Source organism: Sinocyclocheilus anshuiensis, unplaced genomic scaffold (genome assembly GCF_001515605.1).
Source record: "Sinocyclocheilus anshuiensis isolate Anshui unplaced genomic scaffold, SAMN03320099.WGS_v1.1 scaffold447, whole genome shotgun sequence".
Classification (NCBI taxonomy): Eukaryota; Metazoa; Chordata; class Actinopteri; order Cypriniformes; family Cyprinidae; genus Sinocyclocheilus; species Sinocyclocheilus anshuiensis.
In genome coordinates this window covers 3588030-3610161 of record NW_015552615.1, presented here as the reverse complement: position 1 = coordinate 3610161, position 22132 = coordinate 3588030, and the positions used below count along the sequence as shown (strand labels likewise).

Sequence of the window (22132 nt, the reverse complement as noted above, 5' to 3'; positions counted from 1 at the left end):
AAAAATTTTTTTTTTTTTTTTTTTTGTCATGAAATAATGTCACAATAGCAAAAAAAAAAATAGCCCCAAAACAGGCTTTTATTTATTAAAATACTTTGATTTTAGGTTTTAATGTGACCTAGACATGTTCTTAACCGTTCTTCTGAGACAAATCCTACAAGTTTTAAGGAAAAAATATGACCTGTTGTACATTGGTGGCATACAGAAATGTGAAACAGCACATTAGACTTAATGGAGAATTATGACCAAAGCATGTTCCTTTCAGGTCGTGCACAGTGTGTTTAGGTTTCCAAACTGAATGACACCGGAGCCAAATCTCCTGTGGCTCAATGCAAGAAGAAGGCCATAATTCCAGTTTTAAGAGATATGCGAGCCATCCATTATTAATTACAATCTATCCTAGGCTTGGTCAAAGACGCCTGAGGGGACATTTTATTACCAAGAAGTAAAACATCAATTTGCCATTAGACTCAGCCTGTCCACTCCATTCATCCTTGTATTATTAGTTTAAAAATGAAGTCCATCTCTCCTGCCTTTAAAAAAACATGCTTTACACAAGCTCTGAGAGATAAAAAAGCATAGCGTATGAGTTTGCAAGCATTTTTGATGCCACAGAAATAATTAATGGTGACTGAAAGACATGTAAAACGCTGCAATTCATGAGACATCATTGCCTGACTTAAGTGCTGGTGTCAGTGGCTAAAATATGAATGATCAAAAGATTTTGCCTTTTCTTGTTCGTGTGTAACTAGAGTGTAGACATCTACAATCATCGCAAATTGAATTTCTGAGTCCTCTGATGCTTAAAATGTACAATTCTAGTGCACTAGACTAGAGTTTGTTCCAAACCCTATTGAGCTGCTTCCCTAAACAGCTGAATATTTACTTAAAATTAGTGCTGTCAAAGGATTAATCGTGATTAATCGCATCCAAAATAAAAGTTTGTGTTCACATAATACGTATATGTGTGTGTACTGTGTATTACACAAAGTATTATGTACATATAAATACAAACACATGCGCATAGGGGAAGTCGTGGCCTAATGGTTAGAGAGTCGGACTCGTAACCCAAAGGTTGCGGGTTCGAGTCTCGTACTGGTGGGGGGAGTGAATGCGCTCAGCGCTACAGCGCTCTTTCCCGCCTTCAATATACCATGACTGAGGTGCCCTTGAGCAAGGCACCAAACCCCCAACTGCTCCCCGTGTGCCACAGCAAAAATGGCTGCCCACTGCTCTGGGTGTGTGTTCACGGTGTGTGTGTGCACTTTGGATGGGTTAAATGCAGAGCACTAATTCCAAGTATGGGTAATATAAATTATATGAATATAAAAATATACATGTAAATATTTTCAAAATATATACTGAATGTGTGTGTCTTTATATATACATAATAAATATACACAGTACACACACATATATTGACTAAACAAAAACTTTTATTTTGGATGTGATTAATCGTGATTAATCGTTTGACAGCACTACATAAAATTCAACACAATGTGCTTGAAAACAGAAAATGTGCGCTACCTGTATGTACTGATATGCTTGACCTTTTAAACCCAAAATTGGACATGGATAATATTGTTTGCATTAGTCACGAAATAAACAAATATCCAGTATCAGGACTGTGTGCCATTCAGGATTGAACTGAGAATGCCTTTAAAATTATAATTTATGTCCTAAATTTGAATTAAGGTGGGTAACATGATGCACAATTTTAATGCAAAAAAAAAGAATTGAATTGAAATACAATAAATATTATTTGATTAAATTATTATTATTTTTTTTTTATATTTAAAAATTTAGCAGTACTTTTAAGCACAAAATCTTTTTTTATTTTTTTATAAAATTAATAAATTATTTATTTATTAAATTTAATTAATTTATATTTAAACTGTAATTTTTAACCACAAAAGCAAAGGTTGTCAAGACAAATTTGGAATGTTTTGACAAAATCTAGTTTTAAAATTTAGATTTGTTTGAAATGCCTTGAAGTTTTGAAGGTTTATGGGCCTTAAAGAGAGAACAACTGATAAAATGATAGAATGATTGATATTGAACGACAGATAGACAGAAGGATAGAACAACAAAATGGCCAATTCAATTCAAATTCACATTCATGACCTAACAATTTAAATCTAATTTACATCAACTTTTGCACAATACAGCATGATTTTCTAGTCTTTCACAGGTACTAAAAATATTTAATCCAATATGTGCATGCAATATGTATTTTTGTGTTTCTTAAGAGTTTGGAGTTGCTAACTCAGCAACATGTAAACACATACTCTGACGGTCTTAAAAGGCAGCCGCCTATATAGACTGCAGACAATGAAGCAGCTTACTATGGTTGGGAACACAATGCTACAGTACGGTGGTGTCTAAATGCATGCATTATAGCTGTAAAGTTTTCAAAGCAACCACAGTCGGAGTTATTTGTGTGAATCCAGACTTGAGGAACTCTTGTATTTGCATATAACTTCTGTCGCTATGACTCCCACACATCAGAATAATGACAAAAAAGCACAAGCTATTATTGTAATATTCAAGCCTCAAGTTCCTGCCTTATGAATAGCAGAAGTGTCCTTCCTCCATCGGCTGTGGAAAATGAACACCTACTAAGGCCATTCATGGCTAACCTTTTGATTCCCGCTCTTTTAATAGCGAGATCTATCATTAAGTTTCAATTCACGCTGCTCCAGACAGTGACGCATTAACAATGGTGCTGTCAAGCTCTCCTTTACAATTCATGGTAATTAGAGCTTATTGATTTAGCTGGCGGTTTTAACCACTATTGTATTTCTGACTGTGGCTTGTATGGGCAATGTGCCGTTTGCTCTAAGGTCCCGGTTATCACCTTGCCCTTCTGAACAATCAAACGGGTTAAAAAACAAATGAAAAACTCCTAGCTTTAGGTTCATATGCATAAAGACGTGGTCAACTTAATCAGCTATTTGAGGAAAGCAGCATGAGTGCAAATCCTAACTATGCCATGAAGAACAGGAATAGTGCTTCACAGTGGGGTTCGAGTGTGATCTATAGGTTATTCATTATAGTCCATCTAATGTTACACAATGTGCAAATTATTAAATGAGTTTCAAGGAATTTACATGAGTTCTTAAAGAAGTAATCCAAGTTTTTAAGAGGTTAAAATACTTTTTCTTGTCATAGTTTAATATGCAGATATTGAATTCAAAACAAAAAAAAGAAGCAGCACACACATTGAAAATGATTGCATCCCCTGATGGTGTGTTTAATTTTAGCACTTAAATCAATTATTCAAATCAGGTACAGGGCAGTTTATCATCTCGTTCTGAGTCCTTGGTTTTGGAAGATGCAGCAGACTGTCCCATTCTGACATAATTTACTAGGAATTACAGCTTCAGTATATACAGTACACTTAAATTGGCTCTTTGGAATGCAGAAAGTGTGCTTAACTACAATGTGCATCTGGATATGTGCCTAGTTATAATGCTCGTCTCCATCATTTGATGAATTACTGCTGTCATGACCAGAAAATCTACAAAAACATTTTACGATAAAATTATCTTTACTTCCAGGTTTTCTGTGGTCAATAAAAGCACAATGTTAATTGTATCAGGCAAATAGTCCGAATGTTTGTGAAGCATACAGCAGAAAGCAGTTGGCAAGAAAAATAAAAATAAAAAACAAACATACAGTATAAATAACTTGCGACTTGCTTACATTCTCAAACTAGTATACTATTTGAATGTAGCATACTATATTTAATATGACCAGTGGCCTATTTAATGCCAACATACTATAAATAATTCCATTTAATAATGTAAAAAGAGATGCATACAACACACATAAACCTATTTCACACAATATTTGACAAAAATTCTGTGAAAGTTCATTAATGATTTCCTATAAGACCAATATAATGTCATGTATTATTAATTATTCAATTGAATAATGCAAAACGAGACATGAATATAACATGCATAAACCTATTTCACACAATATTTGAAGAAAATGCACTTATTAATAAATTTCTAAGACCAATATAATGCCAATATAGTATAAATAATGTAATTTAATAATGCAAAATGAACCACGCATCAAAGTTCTGAAATTAAATGCTTATTTCACACATTTACTGAAGATTCACTAAAATACTTTTAAAACCGAAACAGTTTATTATTAAATATCTATATGTTTAGACAAGACTGCAGATAGATTTTGTAACAAGGGAACTACCACTTACACAAGTGCAGGAATTATATGGCTGATATATCGCTCTGTCTCTGATAGGATCTTTTCAACCCCATCCCTTCTACCTCAAACTCTAGTTGTGGCTTCAATTTAAAGGGTTCAAGCCTTAAATAGCAGGTCAGACAAACACCCCCGTAATTCATGCCTAGACTAAATAAACCTTTACAGACAGACACTAGAGGAAAGATCTACGAGGAGCAAGAGCTGTGTGAGTGTCGGTGTGTGGCAGGGACGGCAGAGACACTATGGGAAGAGGTGGGCTCTTGTAAGGCACAATGACATGAGGAGGTGTGTTGGGGGGTGGGCGGTAAAGTTGGTGAGAGGAAGTGATGTAATGAAAGAAAGCCAGTGTGCATGTTTCACCAGGAGACACAAAAGCTGATTATGTCAAAAGCAATACTAACTAACACCCTCAAATTCCTCTGAAAAGAAAAGCGCCTCAGCTACTGTACATTCAAATTCTATTATTCATTGTAATATTAAACTAAGTGTGTGTGTATATGTGTGTGTGTTTATATAAGCAGTACCTGCGTTTGAAGGTGAGGAGAACGCCCAGGAGAATGATGACAAACATGAGGATTCCCGCAATGACGCCTGCCATCTTTACAGTGCTGTCCACCTGTTTTTCAGGCTCTATGTCATTGGAATTCTGGGTAGATGCACCTTTAAAGCAACAAGTACATCACAAAGAAGAGAAAGGGCCTTTAACTAAGACAAGAGCTGTCGAGAAAGGCTCTACGGTGACACGCACAAAACAAACGAACACAAGAATCAAATGAAAACACAAACAGAAAGTACATAGAAGCACATCTCATGTTCTCACACTTTCATACAATACATACAACCAGTCCAAAGACAGAAAACGAAAGACACACACATTCAAAATCAAAATTAATTAAATGCATTTAAATTCAGACAAAACAAATGCACAAGTGACATTGATCATTACTGTGTGGCGGGTTTATGGCAAAGGGGAATCGTTTATTGAATGGTATTAATTAACAGGCAACAGACAAAAAAAAAAAAAGACCTTAAGGAGCTTTTCAAATACTGGATCACTGTGGTGAAATGAAACACTTTAGGGCCTTTGGATTCTGGGTTAGAGAATGCAAAAAAACCAAAAGACAATTCAACGCAAGGAATGCAGGCATGAAATATGGAAACAAGAAACAAAAAGAGGATGAAGGCAGAGATTCATGCAGATGTATGTGTGTCTTTGTGTGCATATGCGTGTTGCATACTTGCATGCAATATATTGTTATTGTAATATCTGTATAAAATCTGTACGACCATGCATGATTTTTAGAAAATACTGTTCAGATTAGCGTTGCTCCACACCAAACGGCTCATCTGCCTTCATCAGGCATGTAATTCTACTGTGAAATTGCCATTATGTCTATGAAAGAGCGTCAGCTGTTTGTTGTTCGTACTTCACTGTTGAAAAGATCATAATCATCTTTGCATTTTATTTTCAAAGCCTGAACTAAATGAAACATATTCCACCATATAATAATGATATGATATGAAGAAGAAAGGTTGCATAGACTTCAAATACATATAGATATAAATAAATAGCCTAGTTGCATAATATATGTACAGATACACAAACCTTAGGAAAGCATGTAATCCCTGCGTTGAATGATTAAACAATTATATTGTTATATTTACCTCCACTTCGCCTTTAAGAGAATGTTTTAACCTGCCAGTGTGACATCTTTAACAATCTGTTGCATATTAACGCATTGATCTCTCCATGTGGGCGGTTTGCTTTCATGTAAGCTCAATAATTTGATTTATTTATTTCCCTCAAACGGTACAGTTCTTTTAAGCATGAGCGAACATTAAATGTACAGACATTTCTGGAACAGTACGTTGAAGAGCTAAATCTTCAGAGCAAAACAAAACAGTATTTTTGTCTTGTTTTTCAGTACAAAAAATGTGTGTAAATATACATACACACACGAGAATGTTTTTGAATTTCGATGGAGTAAAAACTCATTCAAGATTCAATAAATGAAAAAGTTTTGCTTATCAAGGTGTTCTAAGGACGTTCAGATATGAACATGATAAAAAAAAATACTATGTATACTGTATGTGCTGACAGTGATTTCCAATGACATCAGTGATCAGAAGTCATTAATTTCCAATGGGTTTGCAATCTAAGGTGGCATAAGCAAACCCCTAAAAGACATCTGAGACTGGACTTTGAAAACATTCACAACTTTAGTTTCTTTTGACCTTTGAAAAGAACACTGAGCCAATCTCTGCTAACCTTGCTAGTCTTTGGAGTGTTTTCCAGCCAAACACATTTTGGCTCCATCTACAGCTGTCAGAAAGTGAAGGGAGCGCTATGGACGGTCTATGCGGATGGACTATATGTTCTCCTCTATCAACGTAGTAACTGAACTCCATGTTCTCCAGTCTGCTCTGATCTGATTGGGTTCAACAGTTCATGATTCACACACACAAACACTCACACACACTTACTCCATGATGGGGTTCTTTCAGTCTATTTTCTGATATCAACCTCCAAGACAGCGCTATCTTCACGACAATACAACAATATTAATCTTGACCAACCAATTGACTCATTTTACTGACCCTTTAGAAGAGAAAATCACTTCTCATAGAGCTCTATATGGCAGCATACACCTAAGAATTGACCAGATGAGTTTTTAGTATGTACATTTAAAATTTACTGGTACAAAAATGACCAGTTTAAATCTGTGTCCAATAAAATGCCCTCTGTAAAGAAAATGTCTCCCTTTTGACCAGCAATAGCAAGCAGTAAATCATGGTTTTGGTGATGTGTCTTAAAGACTATTCTTGCAGTCACAAATAAAGGTTCTTTACTGGCTTCTACAGTTCCATGAAGAACCATTAAAATTCATAATTAATTCCTCAGATTATAAAAATGCTTTTTACACTAAGAAAATAACAGTTATTTTAAGAACTATTCACTGAAAGGTTCTTTGAAGAACCAAAAATGGTTCTTTTATGGCATCACTATGAAAACACACGTTTTGAATTGAATTTTTTAGATCTTTAAAGTGGAAAACGATTCTTGAGATTGTTTAAATGTTTAAAAATAAAAAAAATATTCTTTTAATGTTCATTGAATAGTTCTTTGGAACAAAAATCGTTCAAACTACAGCTTTAACCCTTGTGTTGTTTTCAGAACCCTATCACACTTACGAGTTTACAGAGCAAAAAGGACCCGGCCTCATAAAATTGCTTATAAATCACCAAAGATTGGATTCAATCTTTTTGAAATGTTTTTTTCACTCAAAAAATGAGGTGCCTACTCTCAGATAAATGAGGCCTACGATTAATCAGAAGCAAATATAAATACAAAACCAGTCCTAAATGAAAGATAAGAAGTTGACAAAAAGATTGAATCCAATCTTTGTTGATAATATAGCATAATGAGTGATTTATAAGCATTTGTTTGAGGCCGGGTCCTTTTTGCTCTGTAACATCACGGGTGTAACAAGGTGAAAAATCTCCCCCAGAAAAGTATGAAAATGATCAAATTTTTTTTTAGAAGTAGTTATACCCTTTGTGAACAAAGTCACAAAATTTCAGTCCAATGCGATAACATTAACTAGTATTTTCGGTAAAAATAATTTTTTTTCAGAGCAAAAAGGACCCGAACACCACATGAGGGTTTTAAATAATGATTTTACAACAGTTAATTTCATACGTACCACCCACAACCTAATAAAATGGTTAGAAAGTGATTCTAAGTGCTTGTATTCGTATAATGTTGACAATAATATTGGTTCTAATGACTCTTACACTCATATGAATCATAAGGATCTTAGCAATCATAGGTCAGCGATCCTGTAAGAGCTGTGCTATTTTTTATTTACCATAAAATGTTATGTAAAATAATACAGAAAAACAATCTGCCCTTGATTATAGAAGCACTGTACATTTCCCTTCACCCACGAGCCCTGCTTGTATGCCCAATACAATATGCGACTATGCAAATCCTTTTATTTTGAGGGGGTAAAATTAAGTATCAAAGAGGAATTATTATCAAAGCCCATCATATTAAAATTGAATCCCTACCATATACGGGGGGAGTTGGAGTGGGTGAGTTTTGCTATTTTAATTGCTGGCATTTTGCGATACTCTGTGTGGTTCTGTTAGCGTGTGAAATGGCACTTTTGTATAACTTTATTTAAAGCAGGCCTGTAGGCCGAGGGATTACGCAAAGGTTTATGCGGGTGCACATCGTTGCTGACATCACTATTGCCTTTGTTCTGCAGCTGACAGGATTACAGATGCATCGTTGGATGCATCTAACAGGATTATAATCTCAAATGGACTGGGATTAAGATCAGGCAGCCATATAAACAACCCATGATGCTAATATCTCAAAAAAGCATCCCCCTTCAGCAAATACAGGGAGGTTAATGGGTGGATTTTAAATAAATGTAGTTCAAAATCCTTCTGTTTCTAATTCACAAGTGTATTTGGGTTTATATTTAAGCATTGTTGGTCTTGAACATTTTGTTAAATTCCAGATGGGAGCATTGAGAAACAAAGGTATTTGTGTAAACTGACAATTGATTTCAAGATCAAAGTGCACATGCATAATGCATGATGTCTTTAGTTTGTTTCTTTTGCTTGTTATTGGAACTGTTGTGATAATGCAGCAAACACAACTAGATTGTGCTTTTTATTGCATAGTGAATATTACTGGCCCAAAAAAAGTGTCTGGAAAAGCCACACCTAAAAATATCTGAATTTCATTTCACAGAATGAAAATATCACAAAATATCAATCCAAGTTACATCTGCAATTAAATAATGTTATTTCTAAATGCAATTTGTAGTTAAGTACTGTGCAAAAGTCCAATATTTTGTATTTGTGATCTTTCTTTACAATAAACCCCACTATACATACGCTAACTAGTACAATGACATTCATGCATATTTAAGTTTCAAGTGTCGAATTAATTTTTGGGGCCACTGTGCACTCAAATTCAACTCTTAAAATATACTTATGATCCTTATAACTGCATGTCAAAATATGCATTTAAAGCGTAAATGACGAAAGCTGTAATCTGCATAATTCAGACGATTAGGCATTGCAACGGTTCACTAGCTGGCTAAAAGTCGGCTATCTCCTGTGCAAAGCAGATATCCAGCAAGACCCTTTAGAAATGTGAGATATTTTAGTGCAAGCAATTTGTAATTTCAGTCAGGGCAATTGAACATATTGTATATGACTGTAGAGTGAAATGGAGAAGCAACGAAACGTGGACCTTACTGCACTGGAACTAAAGAACTGACACCTGTGTGTGCATGTGTGTGTGCATATGTGTTAGAGATTGACATCTGATTAGAACAGCAAACTGCTTCAATACTGTATACTAAATTAATATTAGGAATAAATGAACAATAATATGAACATACAATAAACAAATATAACAATTAAGTACTCTTCCCATTACAATTAAGCACAATTAAGTACTCTTAATTATTCCACACACATTGCATATATGCACAGGAATACATATCTAGAATAGTAAACGCACACAAACATACACATGCTGGCAAACACACTCACATGCGCGCACGCACACACACACACACCGGTTAGGCTGGCAGGGTCTGAATGTATGACTGGGGTCATATTAGGTGAAGCGGTCACTTGCACATGTAAGGGGCGGAGTGTTGTAGGTAAGGCAACATATATCACTTTATGCTTACATTTTGCTCAGAAACTTATTAAGCTCTACTGTAAAACATTTTTATGCATAACCAAACAGTAATTAAGTAATGGTCTGGGTAAAAAAAAATTAATGCATTCACTCCAGAACAATAGAAGGGTTATAGAGCTAAAGTAAAAATAAATAAATAACATTTATACATAAAATTAAAATACATATAATTTTTTTTATAAATAAGAAATACATAAGGATTTTTTCAGATAATTTAAAGCATGATTATGTCATTTCTAAGTAGGCAATTTTCTTTAAAAGTGGATAACTGATATTAATTATGGATTCCATTTTTCAGAGCATAACAAGGTCATGAGCAAAACTATCCAAGAGAGGGGATATCTGTTGTTTTTAAACAATGAAATATTAATAATAATACGATCATTTAAGACATGTGGGCGGCACTGTACATTCTCAGGGTCCCAAATTACAATAGTGTCAATGGAGTCAATGAGAACCAGCTAGACTTTTTAGTGAACCAGACATGCAAAAATGCATTAAGATGCCGATGGAGAAAAGCAGAATAAAGGAACAAGATTTGAAAAAAAAAGACTGAATAAAAATAATAAAGTAGAGAAGGAAACAACAGCAGAAGAAATGTGGATGGGTGGAAAGAGCAAAGAAGAAAGAAAAGTTTGACTATGGTATAATATTCACCTTCACTGGGAATGACAAGTATGTAGGGCGTGGTATTTTGTCCCCTACCTATTACCACTAACACAAGGTTTTACGTTCCAGGCCGGCATGCATGAGAGAAAAGAAGGAAAGAAAAAATAGTCTAAAGAATTATGCTTTCAACTCAATCATCTGAGCTTCCTTCGAGTGAGTAACATTTGGCTGGAAAGGAAACTGAAATGTGTAGGATACAACAGGTAGGCTGTTTCACACGGGAAAAATAATATTACTCATCTAGTGGAACTGACAGAGTAAGCATAAGAGTTATAGAAAATTTTATAAATAGATATTTTTCATATTAATGCAAATATTTTACAAGTTGAGGCCTTATGTTGCTTTGAAAAATTGTTCTATTCTGAGTCTCCAATTGAATGAAAAAAAAATACGGGGGGAATTCACTAAGACTGAATTGCGTCTGCTGTCATTTATATGCCATTGCATTGTTTTATCATCCGATTTAATAAAGGAATTATTCAAATTAGGTAACTGTGCTAATGACACTAGAACATTTGCATGTTCTACCACTGCAATCCAAACACCTGAAAGAAATAGTTCACCCAAAAATTAGAATTTGCTGAAAACGTACGCACACTCAGGCCATCCTAGATGCAGGTTCATAAGGAGAGATTTGGAGAAATGTCCATCAATTAACATCTTGTAAGGTGAAAAGATGCATGTTTGCAAAAAACACAACATTAACTGATGGACTGGAGTGGGTGTGGAATACTTGTGGACTGCTGTGATGTTTTTATCAGCTGTTTGGACTCTCATTCTGACGGCACCCATTCACTGCAGATGATCCACTGATGAACAAGTGCTGTAATGCTACATTTCTCTAAATTTGTTCCAACAAACAAACAAACAAACAAACAAACAAACTCATCTGTATCTTAGATGGCATGTAAATTTTCATTTCTGGGTGAACTATTCCTTGAATGAGTTATTTAAAATACAGAAACTACACTCTTTGATAACCAAAACATCTAGGCAAACATAACTTAATGGTATTTCAGAACACAGAGCTGGGTTTTACGAACAAGGTGTGACCTTAAATCAGTCTAGTGCACATAGAAAAGAGACGTGTTTGCATTCAAATGAATGGCAATTAAATACAGTGTAGCACTATTTCATTCTCAAAAACCGTTTAGTGAATTCACCCCGTAATCTAAAGCTATTAAAAACACCAACATTAAAAAGGCAAGGAAAGGTTGAAACTCTCAAATGTCTGTATCCAAGGCATCACAAAGTGTAAAGCATGTGTTTCTAAAGCAGAAACACAAAAGTAATTGGTTTTTACAATCATAATAAGAACCCAACTCAGGACGGATCTATCTGGGATATGAAAGCAAAACAGGCCATGACCAAAAGAATAGAAAAAAAAAAGCCTGACATGGAGCAAAATAAAATGAGTTCAGCAAAACAAACAAACAAACAGGTGTGTGCAGAAGCAAGCTTATTGAATAAGATGGAGAAAAAGCCAAAAGGAATGAAAGAAAACTGGAAAAGAAAGAATGGGGAAGGAAAAAAAAATATGATGAGTCTGTAGCGCTGCACGGCTATAGTGTCTCTTTATCTGTGATGTCCATTAAATAATAGAAAGTCTCTTGTGATTGCTCTGTTCCTGGAAGTGATTATGTAAAAGGATCTTTTTACAGAGAGAAGGGGAAATGAAATGGAGCAAAAGAAACTGAACAGAATTGTTGGCCAGAGGCAAATAATCATGCAGGTCAAATAAAATGGGATTTCAGATTTTTCAATGCAACCAAAAGCACTAATCTCAGTCTGATGCAACTGAGCTTTGTCTGAATGTACAACTTAAATGAAAAGGCTTCGTCCTTTTTTCTTTCTTTCTTTTTTTGTACCTCATCATGTTTAGTAATGGGTTCCACTATAAAATCAAAGGTCTATTAAGAATACAGAGGACATGACATTTCTAATATTACATCTGCTTAATTCCAACCAAAACATTATTTCATTGAATTTTATTGATTGATTGTGTTTAGCTACAGGGACTTAAATTGGACAAAACTATCCAAATATCAACCCAGCCAAAGAACTTTTCCAAAGCAAGTCTCATCTGGATATACAAAGGAACAGGCAAATAAATAAACGAATAAATCAATAGTAATTAATAATAAAATGTTTCATTCATACAAGCTAAAAAATAAGTGAAACAATTCTCATACCTTTGGTAGCCAGTCGCACACAGTTGATTTTGGTTTCCTAGAAGAGGAGAGGAAAGTTTGTGTTTTAATTAAACGTCAAAACGACACTGTATTGAGGAACATTGTTTTTGTCAAGCTACAGTAATCTTAGTAATTGCAACACAATGAAGTGCGGGTTATTTTCATCACGAGGTGCATGACATTAAGAAACAGTTAATTATATAACAACATTTCTAATGATAGTGAAGGGTTCCCAAATGCAGTGCTAAGGCCAAAACAGAGAGAAGCTAACATTATAGTTCAGTTTTCCTATGCATGTAAAGTCACTACAGCCAAGTTAAAAACATTTAAGGTCATAAAACTTGACCTGAAAAAAAATGACCTGATTTGATCCTTAAAAAATGACTTTTGATGGTATAACCCAATGTAGTCATGTTTTTTGAGTCATATTTAACATTAATATGAATAAAACTGCTAATTTAGATAGCAACACATTTTCCTATTCTATTCTATTCTATTCAAAAGCATTTTGGTATGGCTGCCTTTGGAATGCCAGTTATGATGATAAAATTCTCACTTGCATCCTCCGAATGGCACGTGTGGCGTGACAGGTGTTAATTAGTCGGCAGATTTCGGTGTGAAGTCTGCATGGAAGTTTAGAGCTCTGAGACAGGAAGCCAGATGCTACCATGTGTTTCTGTGAGCATGTTTACAACAGCCACTTGTTTTGATTAGATCTGCTGTCCTTGTGCACCTCATCTCAGCAGGCACGTAAACAGTAATGCCTACACATCACAGGGCCTTGAAAGATTTTGCTAATAGCAATATTTTAGAAAGTAGTATTGTATAGCAGCTGTATTATACATCTGAAAAGAGTGTCAGAAGTACATCATCTCAGCATTGCCACAGGAGGCTCTATAGCATAAATAATTTTCTTCTGTGCTCATTTTTCTCTTTTACGTAAACTACTAATGTCATGGTAGAGCAACTGTTTGACAAGAATCTTACTGAAAAGATAAACCGATAATAACAACGCAGCAATGCAAGAATGCAAAAAATTTAAATCCTATCATTATTTATTCCCGTTCATGTCGTTCTAAACCTAATAAAACCTGAGAGGTTTCTGTCACTCCATTGAAAGTCCAGGTAACCGAACCTTAGAAGATCCTAAAAGGTCATAAAGGTGTCATAAAAATCCATATGAATCAAGCAGTTTAATCCAAGTCTTGAGACAACATTTGCTTTATATGATGAACAGATTTATTTTATGTTATTTATTATGTGTTTGTTCTAGTGCTGCCAAATGATTAATCGCATCCAAAATAAAAGTTTTTGTTTACATAATATATGTTTGTGTACTGTGTATATTTATTATGTATATATAAAAGCACACACATACGGCATATATTTTGAAAATATTTACATGTATTTACATGTGTATGTTTATATTCATATAATTTAGGCTATATGATATATAAATATATTTAAAATATAAACATTACATATTTTTCTTAAATAAATAAATGCATGCGTTCGTATTTATATATACATAATAAATATACACGGTACACATATATTATGTGAACAAAATTTTTTATTGAATGCGATTAATCGCGATTAATCGTTTGACAGCACTAGTTTATTCATATATAAACACATACATAGAGGCATCATGTATGGTAAACACAGAACCTAAAACATGCTCTCTATTTATGTGTCGATCACTGTTTAGATTACAATAAAAGCCTAAAGCCTAAACCTGTTCATCATATAAAGCAAAAATATCTCTTCACAAGACTTTGATCATATTGATTCATTTTACAACACCTGGACTTTCGATGGAGGGACAGAAAGCTCTCAGGTATCTTCTAAAATATATGAATTCGTATTTTGAAGATTAACCAAAGTTTAATGAGTTTGGAACAACATGACAGTGAGAAAATGATAACAGAATTTTCCTTTTTGGGTGGACTATCCCTTTAAGTTGCACTTGCAATGCACTGTCTGAGCATTCACACCTGTGCACGTGCACATGCCCAGAGTGTGCTTCTACCCTAATAAGTGCACTACAAGTTTCATTAGATAAAATCATCTGCTGAATGGCAGCCTAGTACTAAATAAACCCTTCAAATGTTCACAAAAACGCAGTTCTCAAAACGGCTAATTTTTATATATTTGTTTGCTTTATTTTTGCACCACTCAACATCACTTTGCTGTATGCTGAATAAATCATTCAAATTAATCTGCCAACTGATTCTTTACAAATTCAGAATGTTGCTACCCAGAGATGTGACAACACAGACAAAAAATAATTTGTTAACATGGTAAATACTTGTTTTTTGACGTTGTTGTTTTATTAGATGTCATTATAAAAGTAATGCACTGGAATAAAAGTTGATGATATAGCCAGTATGAATTTGCCAAAATGTTCCTACGGTATTCTGGGTGATTGCTAGATGGGTTCGCACTGGCCCAAGTCAAAAGACTCAAGCATGGAGTCTATAGGTGCGTTCACGCCCTATCGGAATTCCCGTAATTACGAGATTCCAACTTGTAAAAGCGTTCACGTCCTCGTAGAACTCGTAATTACAACTTGTGAACTGGGAGTTTTCTGAGAGTTACGACTTGCACCATGTGACCGCTGTACCACCTGACCACCGCAGGCTCTGTTTAGGCGTTGACGGTGTTGCCATAGAAAAGCATAATTCCAAGTCCGAGGACGTGAACAGCTCCGAGTAGAACGTCACGTGGTGTCATCTCGAAATTACGGTAATTACGATATGGCGTGAACGCAGCATAAGATATTCTGACTCCTAGATATGCCCCCAGCCCCTCCTTCAATGCAAGTCTATGGGATGCAACCTCCGCCAGGTGAAAATCGTAAGTCTGATCACTTAGACAAGTAAAAGCACACCTCTCCTCAACAAGACGCATGATTTGAGGTATAATTTGCATGTGGGATGGTTAGGGGTTTTATTAAATGACTGATTCTAACAACAGTAATGAAGCTCGTATTAGCAAACACCACTAACAAATCAATCAGAAAATGCATTTTGAAGAAGCAATACAGGCAGACTCTCTCCTAGCTTTATTTTATAACTCACTATGCCTTGATCAGCGGCACTCTTCAGAAATATTAAAAATCCCCTTGGCAACACTTCACTGCACATATCAATTTGGCTCACGGCAAATCAAAACCCATACGAGTTGCTCAAATACATCCAATGCTGATGAATGCAAACACAACAACGCCCTCGACTCACACTGTTGACACTGAAAAATTAACCGTCAATGCAGTGGAAAAGGGCAGCCACTAACATGTGACCTCGCTGTCAGTGACGGTTTGTCCCATCTGATTGTGGCATTGAAGCAGGGGGTGGATTGACACAGCGAGGCGGAGAGGGATCCATATGTGAGCGGACCATCTGTCTGTCACAGACTGTTATCGGACATGCAGGGTCAAACACTGCTGGCCACTGTAAAAGTGGGTGAAAATAATAGTGTTCGAGTTTTATGAGGACTTTCCATGCAGATGAATGGAGGGAGGCATATAAGCTACAAAACAGGGAGGGAAGGCAAAAAGAGGCTACTAATTAAAAAGTACCATGGTTTTAACTTTTTTTTATGGCATGGTGTTCTAGAAATACCTTAGAATATCAAGTAAATACCATGAAATATGAATAGGGTACTTATTCTGTACCATGGTCTTAGTAAGAGATCACTTACAAAACGCCGATGGTATCAGATGGTAATATTACCCTACTGTTCAAAAGTTTGGGGTAAGCAAGATTTAAAAAAAAATTGTATTATTATTGACAGTAGACATTTATAAGGTAAAAAAATATTTAGAATTCAAATTAAAGCTGTTCTTTTGAAATTTTTATTCATCCCAGAATTTTAATATCATTATTGTTTCCACAGAAATATTAAATTGCTTCCACAAAAATATTACATTTTAATAATATTACAACAAAAATAATATTATTGTTTTTATAGTATTCTTGATCAATGAGAGACTTTTTTCATGAACATTAAGAGTTTATTGAGGGAAAACTCTTAGTTAATAGTGAATATGTATTCCCTAATCTAAGTGTTACCCAAAATTCTGCAACACCATGGTATGGCTCCAGTACTTTTTGTAAGAGAAAAGGGTGAGAGGAAGGAGCTGAGGGCCGGTACTTTGTTTCTGAGGGCAGTCGGAGTGCTGGGACTTGGGGAATGGAATAATAGCAGGGGGTCTCGGCTGATGGGAAACATCCCTACAGGAGGTGACAGCTGAGCTATACTGTCTGCCCCTCCAGTCAAATAATTCACTGACAGACTGTCAAAGGCTTTTTACGATGACCGCGTAATGGCGGAGAGAGGAAGACTCAGAAAGATGGAGAAAAAGGTATGAAAAAGAACAAGTCTTTCCAGCTCAGGAAAAACGTCTCTAGGTTACGTATGTATCCATGGTTTGTGACGTCTCGCTGCTCCATTGGACTGATTTTACACGTGCTTCAGAACGCGGTCACGCAAGGGCGTTCCCAAAACGAATCTCGACGCAGCTCGAGTTCCTGAAGGGGAACTGCAAGGTGGCGAGTGAAAATGAGAAAAGAGTCTTCATCTAAACATCTAACTTAGTTATTCTAACAGACTGCGAAATTACTGTTAGCAGACTGAATATCAGTACTGGAAAACGCTGCTGGTCTGAGCAATGATGCTAAAGTACTGTGGCTCATTGTCAAGTTGTTGTGAGACAGTTGCTATGGTGGTTAGGATGTTCTTAAACAAAACAAAAGCAAAAAAGATGGCTTTTGTTGGCGAAATAGAAAGATTGGCACATGCATGACGGTTTTGAAAGAAAGGGAAAGCAAAAATAAGCTAATAACTCTCCACAGACAAATCCAACCGACTGCAATTTACTAAACTTGAGTGACAAGTTCTCATTGATGCGTTTAAAAAGAACACGGGACTCTTATGAAAAATGCCTAATGGTTAGCCAGAGAAGTTAAAGAATATGGATTTCATGTCACCGGTCAGCTTTTTGCCGTGCCTGCTAGAGTTAATCCATATGACAGCAGATTTACAGTCTATACGGTTTCTAGTTGGTCACTCACTCAATTCTGAAGCATGTTATGGATTAGTTAGCCATTACAGCAGTTATCTTGACATGCCTGCAGCAAATTTTGCTGATGACAATGGCTGTAACCTAGGAACACACATCTAACTATTAACTAGGTCATTTTGTGTGAACACATTGATTTCTGCAAAGTTTGGGCCTCTAGAAGGAACAAATAACCAAATATATTCTACAGACATGATTTATGATGAAACTTTTATTTATTAAAATCTATTTATTTGTCATAATCAGCTTCTGCATGTTACATAAACAGGCTGATCAAAAACATTATTTCCTAGGAGACAAACAAAAGCACGCAAGTGTCTCACGATTTAAGCTGAGTTTACCCAGTTTCTACAGTGTTTTAAACAGATTGTGAAATTGATGCTTATAATTACGAATTATGAACGCATGTATGAATGATTGCAACAACCTCCTGAGGCAATCATCTACACATTAGGGGCTCAGGAGGAAAAACGCTCCATAGAGAATGAATAAAAGAAACGTGCGGTACAAAATTACAAAAGAAAAGTGGCATCAGCCAGTCGTCTGGAGGTATTTGAGACAGCAGCGGTACTATTTCAGGAGACGCTGCTTTCGAGAGTAATACCTCCAGTCTGGTGAAGTATTAGCAGGAGGTTTAGGCAAAAGAAACTAAAAAACAAAACAAAAAAATATGACACAAGCTGCTTGTGCTGTCTATAGTGTTTTCATTCATACAGAGCACTCCGTTTTTCATAAAGAACAAAGGAAAGCATGACAGCTGACTGCAGCGTTAGGTGTAAATGAAGAAAGAAACGGCAAGAGATTCTCAAAAAATGTGTTGAAGTGTGAGACACTTCAAAAACACTCCCGACCGCCACGAGAAAAATGTTTTGTCTCCAACCAAGAGTATTAATGCTATCAGATGCTGATGAACTGTACAGAACAACAGGAAGAGGGTGAAACACTAATTAACCTGTGATTAGGGCTATTCCCATTTCATTTCATTAGTAAGCAATTAATCATATTCATGAATATACGAATACTGCATTAAGTATTTCATTGCACTGACCAAATTAATGGGACAGACATCTAGTTAAAATAAAATAAAATAAAATAAAATAAAAATGAAATGAAAAATACAATTTAAATAAAATAAAATAAAATAAAAACTATTATTATTATTATTATTATTATTACAAGAGCATATTGTGCTTCGGTGAAATAAAGGAAATCTGACCTTTCCTGAGAATTTAATCAAGAAATAGTGCAGATTCTTAAATATTTCTTCTTTATTTATGTGACCTGCCAACTGACCATTTAACACTAGACCTGGGGAAACGTTTTTAAACACTTTGTTTGCTTGGTTATTTTTTTTAATCAAGTTGTCCAATAATAGCTGCCACACTCAAACAAGCCGTGATTTCACCTTTGACAGGTCGCGACTTTTAAATGCAAGCTGTTTTCCTCTAGAGTGTTTGTTCCTATTACAGCAACACATCCGTGGAAACAAGGTGCCACAAACTTGTTCTTTTACCTGCCACACACCGAAGACAGGACGTGCTTTGCGGGTTCCATTTTGTTAAAAGCTGCATGTGTCTGTTTCAATTTCTGTCTAGTGTGGGTTCAGCCACTTAAACGAGTGAGTGCCTCTTCACAACTCCATATCCCTCTTTCAGTACAAAAGACGCCTGCAGCGGCAATTACTTGCTCTTTTAGCCCGAGCGTCTGCGGTCCTGTTCACAAACATACCAGAGGGACAAAAGCGAGCGGAGGAATCCTAATTTAGCTTAGAACATTTTGAGACCACTATTCTCCTGACCATCTCTCCCTCTCTCGCCATCTCTGGCAAGACTGACGTGATAAAGTCTATCAAAAGTGACCTGGTGCTATTAGCAGTGCCAGAAGAAACTCTGTGGGCAGCGGCACTCTGAGATGCCATCGTTTATGGACTGCTGCTACACGGAGAGATCAAGAAACAGCAGTATTTCTCTAAAGTTGATGTGTGTAATGTCAACTGAAGAAGGGCTCTTTTCGGGGGAATCAACCTATGATTGGCTTAAGCAGGGATAAAAAAAAGTATATTAACACCCCCAAAATTACACACTTCATCTGAAAAGGCCTTTAAAATGCATGCTGGCATTTGGACTCCATGGAAAGTGATAATGATTACTAGAAAATTTAATGTGGACTACAGTTCCTGTTCATGCTGACATTATGGAGCAAAGGTAGTTCATTAGAGAGTATCGCGTTGTATGATGTTTTTAGTTTCTGGTTTTGTTAAGCAACTTTCTAATAATAATAATAATAATAATAATAATAATACATTTTATTTATAATGCGCTTTTTTCACACCCAAAGCGCTACAACAATGTAAAAAAACAATTAAAATACAAAAAAACAATGATACAATATAAAACAGCAAAATAAATCAAATCAAAACCCTAATCAACAACTTAATCATGATAAGCAATTTTAAAGAGGTGGGTTTTCAACAGTTTCTTAAAAGTACTTAGTGTAGGAGCACTTTGAATATTCAAAGGAAGCGCATTCCATAACCTCGGAGCGGCACAAGAGAAAGCTCTTTGTCCCATAATTTTTAATCTGGAGTGGGGCTTATAAAGAAGAAGAGAATCAGCAGAGTGAAGAGGACGAGAAGGCATGTAAGGGGTAACTAAATCACAAACATAAGAAGGAGCAACTTCATGCACAGCTTTATAAATTAAAACAAGCGTTTTAAACTCAATTTAAACTTGAACTGGAAGCCAGTGCAAGTTACAGAGGACACCACTGATGTGCTGCCGTGAGGCTGTGTGAGTGAGAACACGTGCTGCTGAGTTCTGAATAAATTGTAGCTGTTTGATAGATTTTGCTGGTAGACCAATGTAAAGAGAATTGCAGTAATCAATTCTTGAAGTGATAAAGGCATGGATGAGCCTTTCAGTATCAGGTGTAGAAAGGAAAGACCAAATCCTAGCAATATTTCTGAGATAATAAAATGCCGATTTAGTAACACTCCTAATGTGAGCCTCCAATGTCAAATTAACATCAAATATCACACCAAGGTTACGAGTGTGTATATATGGCAGTACAGAGCTGTTATCCAGTGTCAGATTAAAGCTGCTACATTTGTGGATGGCTGCTGGTGTGCCAATAAGAAGAACCTCAGTCTTAGAGTTATTTAATTTTAGAAAGTTGTGAAGCATCCATAATTTTATAGTCTGCAAACATTCAGAAAGGATTTCAGAACTAACTGTAACATCAGACTTTGAACTGATGTATATTTACTTTTATGTCCTGCGAACATTCAGAAAGGATTCCAGAACAAACTGTAACATCGGACTTTGAACTGATGTATATTTGGGTATCGTCAGCATAAAAATGATACCCAAGACCATGTTTTCTAATGATTTGCCCCAGAGGAAGCATATAAATGCTAAATAGTATGGGCCCCAAAACAGAACTCTGAGGGACACCATATTGGACCTGACTAATGTCAGATTTGTTATATCCCAGAACAACAAACTGGGATCTATTTGTAAGGTAGGATCTGAACCATTCAAACACAGTGCCAGAGATACCGAGCCAACTCTTTAGTCTATCAAGTAATATAGAGTGACATACTGTGTCAAATGCTGCACTCAGGTCTAACAAAACCAAGAGGCACCAGAGTCAGTTGAGACCAGGAGGTCGTTCATAACGCGAACCAAAGCGGTCTCAGTACTGTGCCCCGGCCTAAACCCAGATTGGAAAGGCTCTAAAAGGTTGTTTAAAGACAAATGAGAATGTAATTGTGCCAAAAATACACGTTCCAGGACTTTAGCCAGGGATTTGAAATGGGCCTATAATTTGTTAGATCAGAGGTATCACATCCAGGCTTTTTAGGGACTGGTGTGATAGCTGCAACCTTAAGTTCACACGGAACAATCCCAGTAATAAGAGAAATGTTAACAATATTTAATATGAGGGGACTGATTGTCGACAGACACCCCTTTAGAACAGTAGTTGGAACAGGGTCAAGAATACAAGTGGTTGAATTCATTGTCAACACTAATTTTGAGATGTCATCAGTGGTAATTGTTGCAAAACTAGAGAACAGAACCATAGGAATACTTGGTGGAAGAACCTCCGGAAGCACAGAACTAGGGAGAGAACCAATAGACCTATAAATAGATTCAATTTTATCCTTAAAAAATTTAAGAAATTTATTACACTGCTGAACAGAAGAACATGTGGGTG

At 35.8% G+C, this 22132-nt stretch overlaps 1 protein-coding gene across 12 annotated transcripts in view; it reads right to left on the bottom strand.

The window, feature by feature from the left end:
- The window catches only part of ptprt (protein tyrosine phosphatase receptor type T), a 280622-nt gene that overhangs the window by 85653 nt on the left and 172837 nt on the right, over window positions 1-22132 (bottom strand). For 6 of the 12 annotated variants that reach the window (XM_016457210.1, XM_016457211.1, XM_016457213.1 and 3 more), the window contains exons 13-15: window positions 12832-12868; window positions 10628-10684; window positions 4764-4899 (exon numbers count right to left, since the gene is read on the bottom strand). In XM_016457210.1, the coding sequence (XP_016312696.1) occupies window positions 4764-4899; window positions 10628-10684; window positions 12832-12868 (230 nt within the window). The remainder of the gene's footprint in view (window positions 1-4763; window positions 4900-10627; window positions 10685-12831; window positions 12869-22132) is intronic. The other 6 variants (XM_016457217.1, XM_016457219.1, XM_016457221.1 and 3 more) reach the window with 2 other exon arrangements.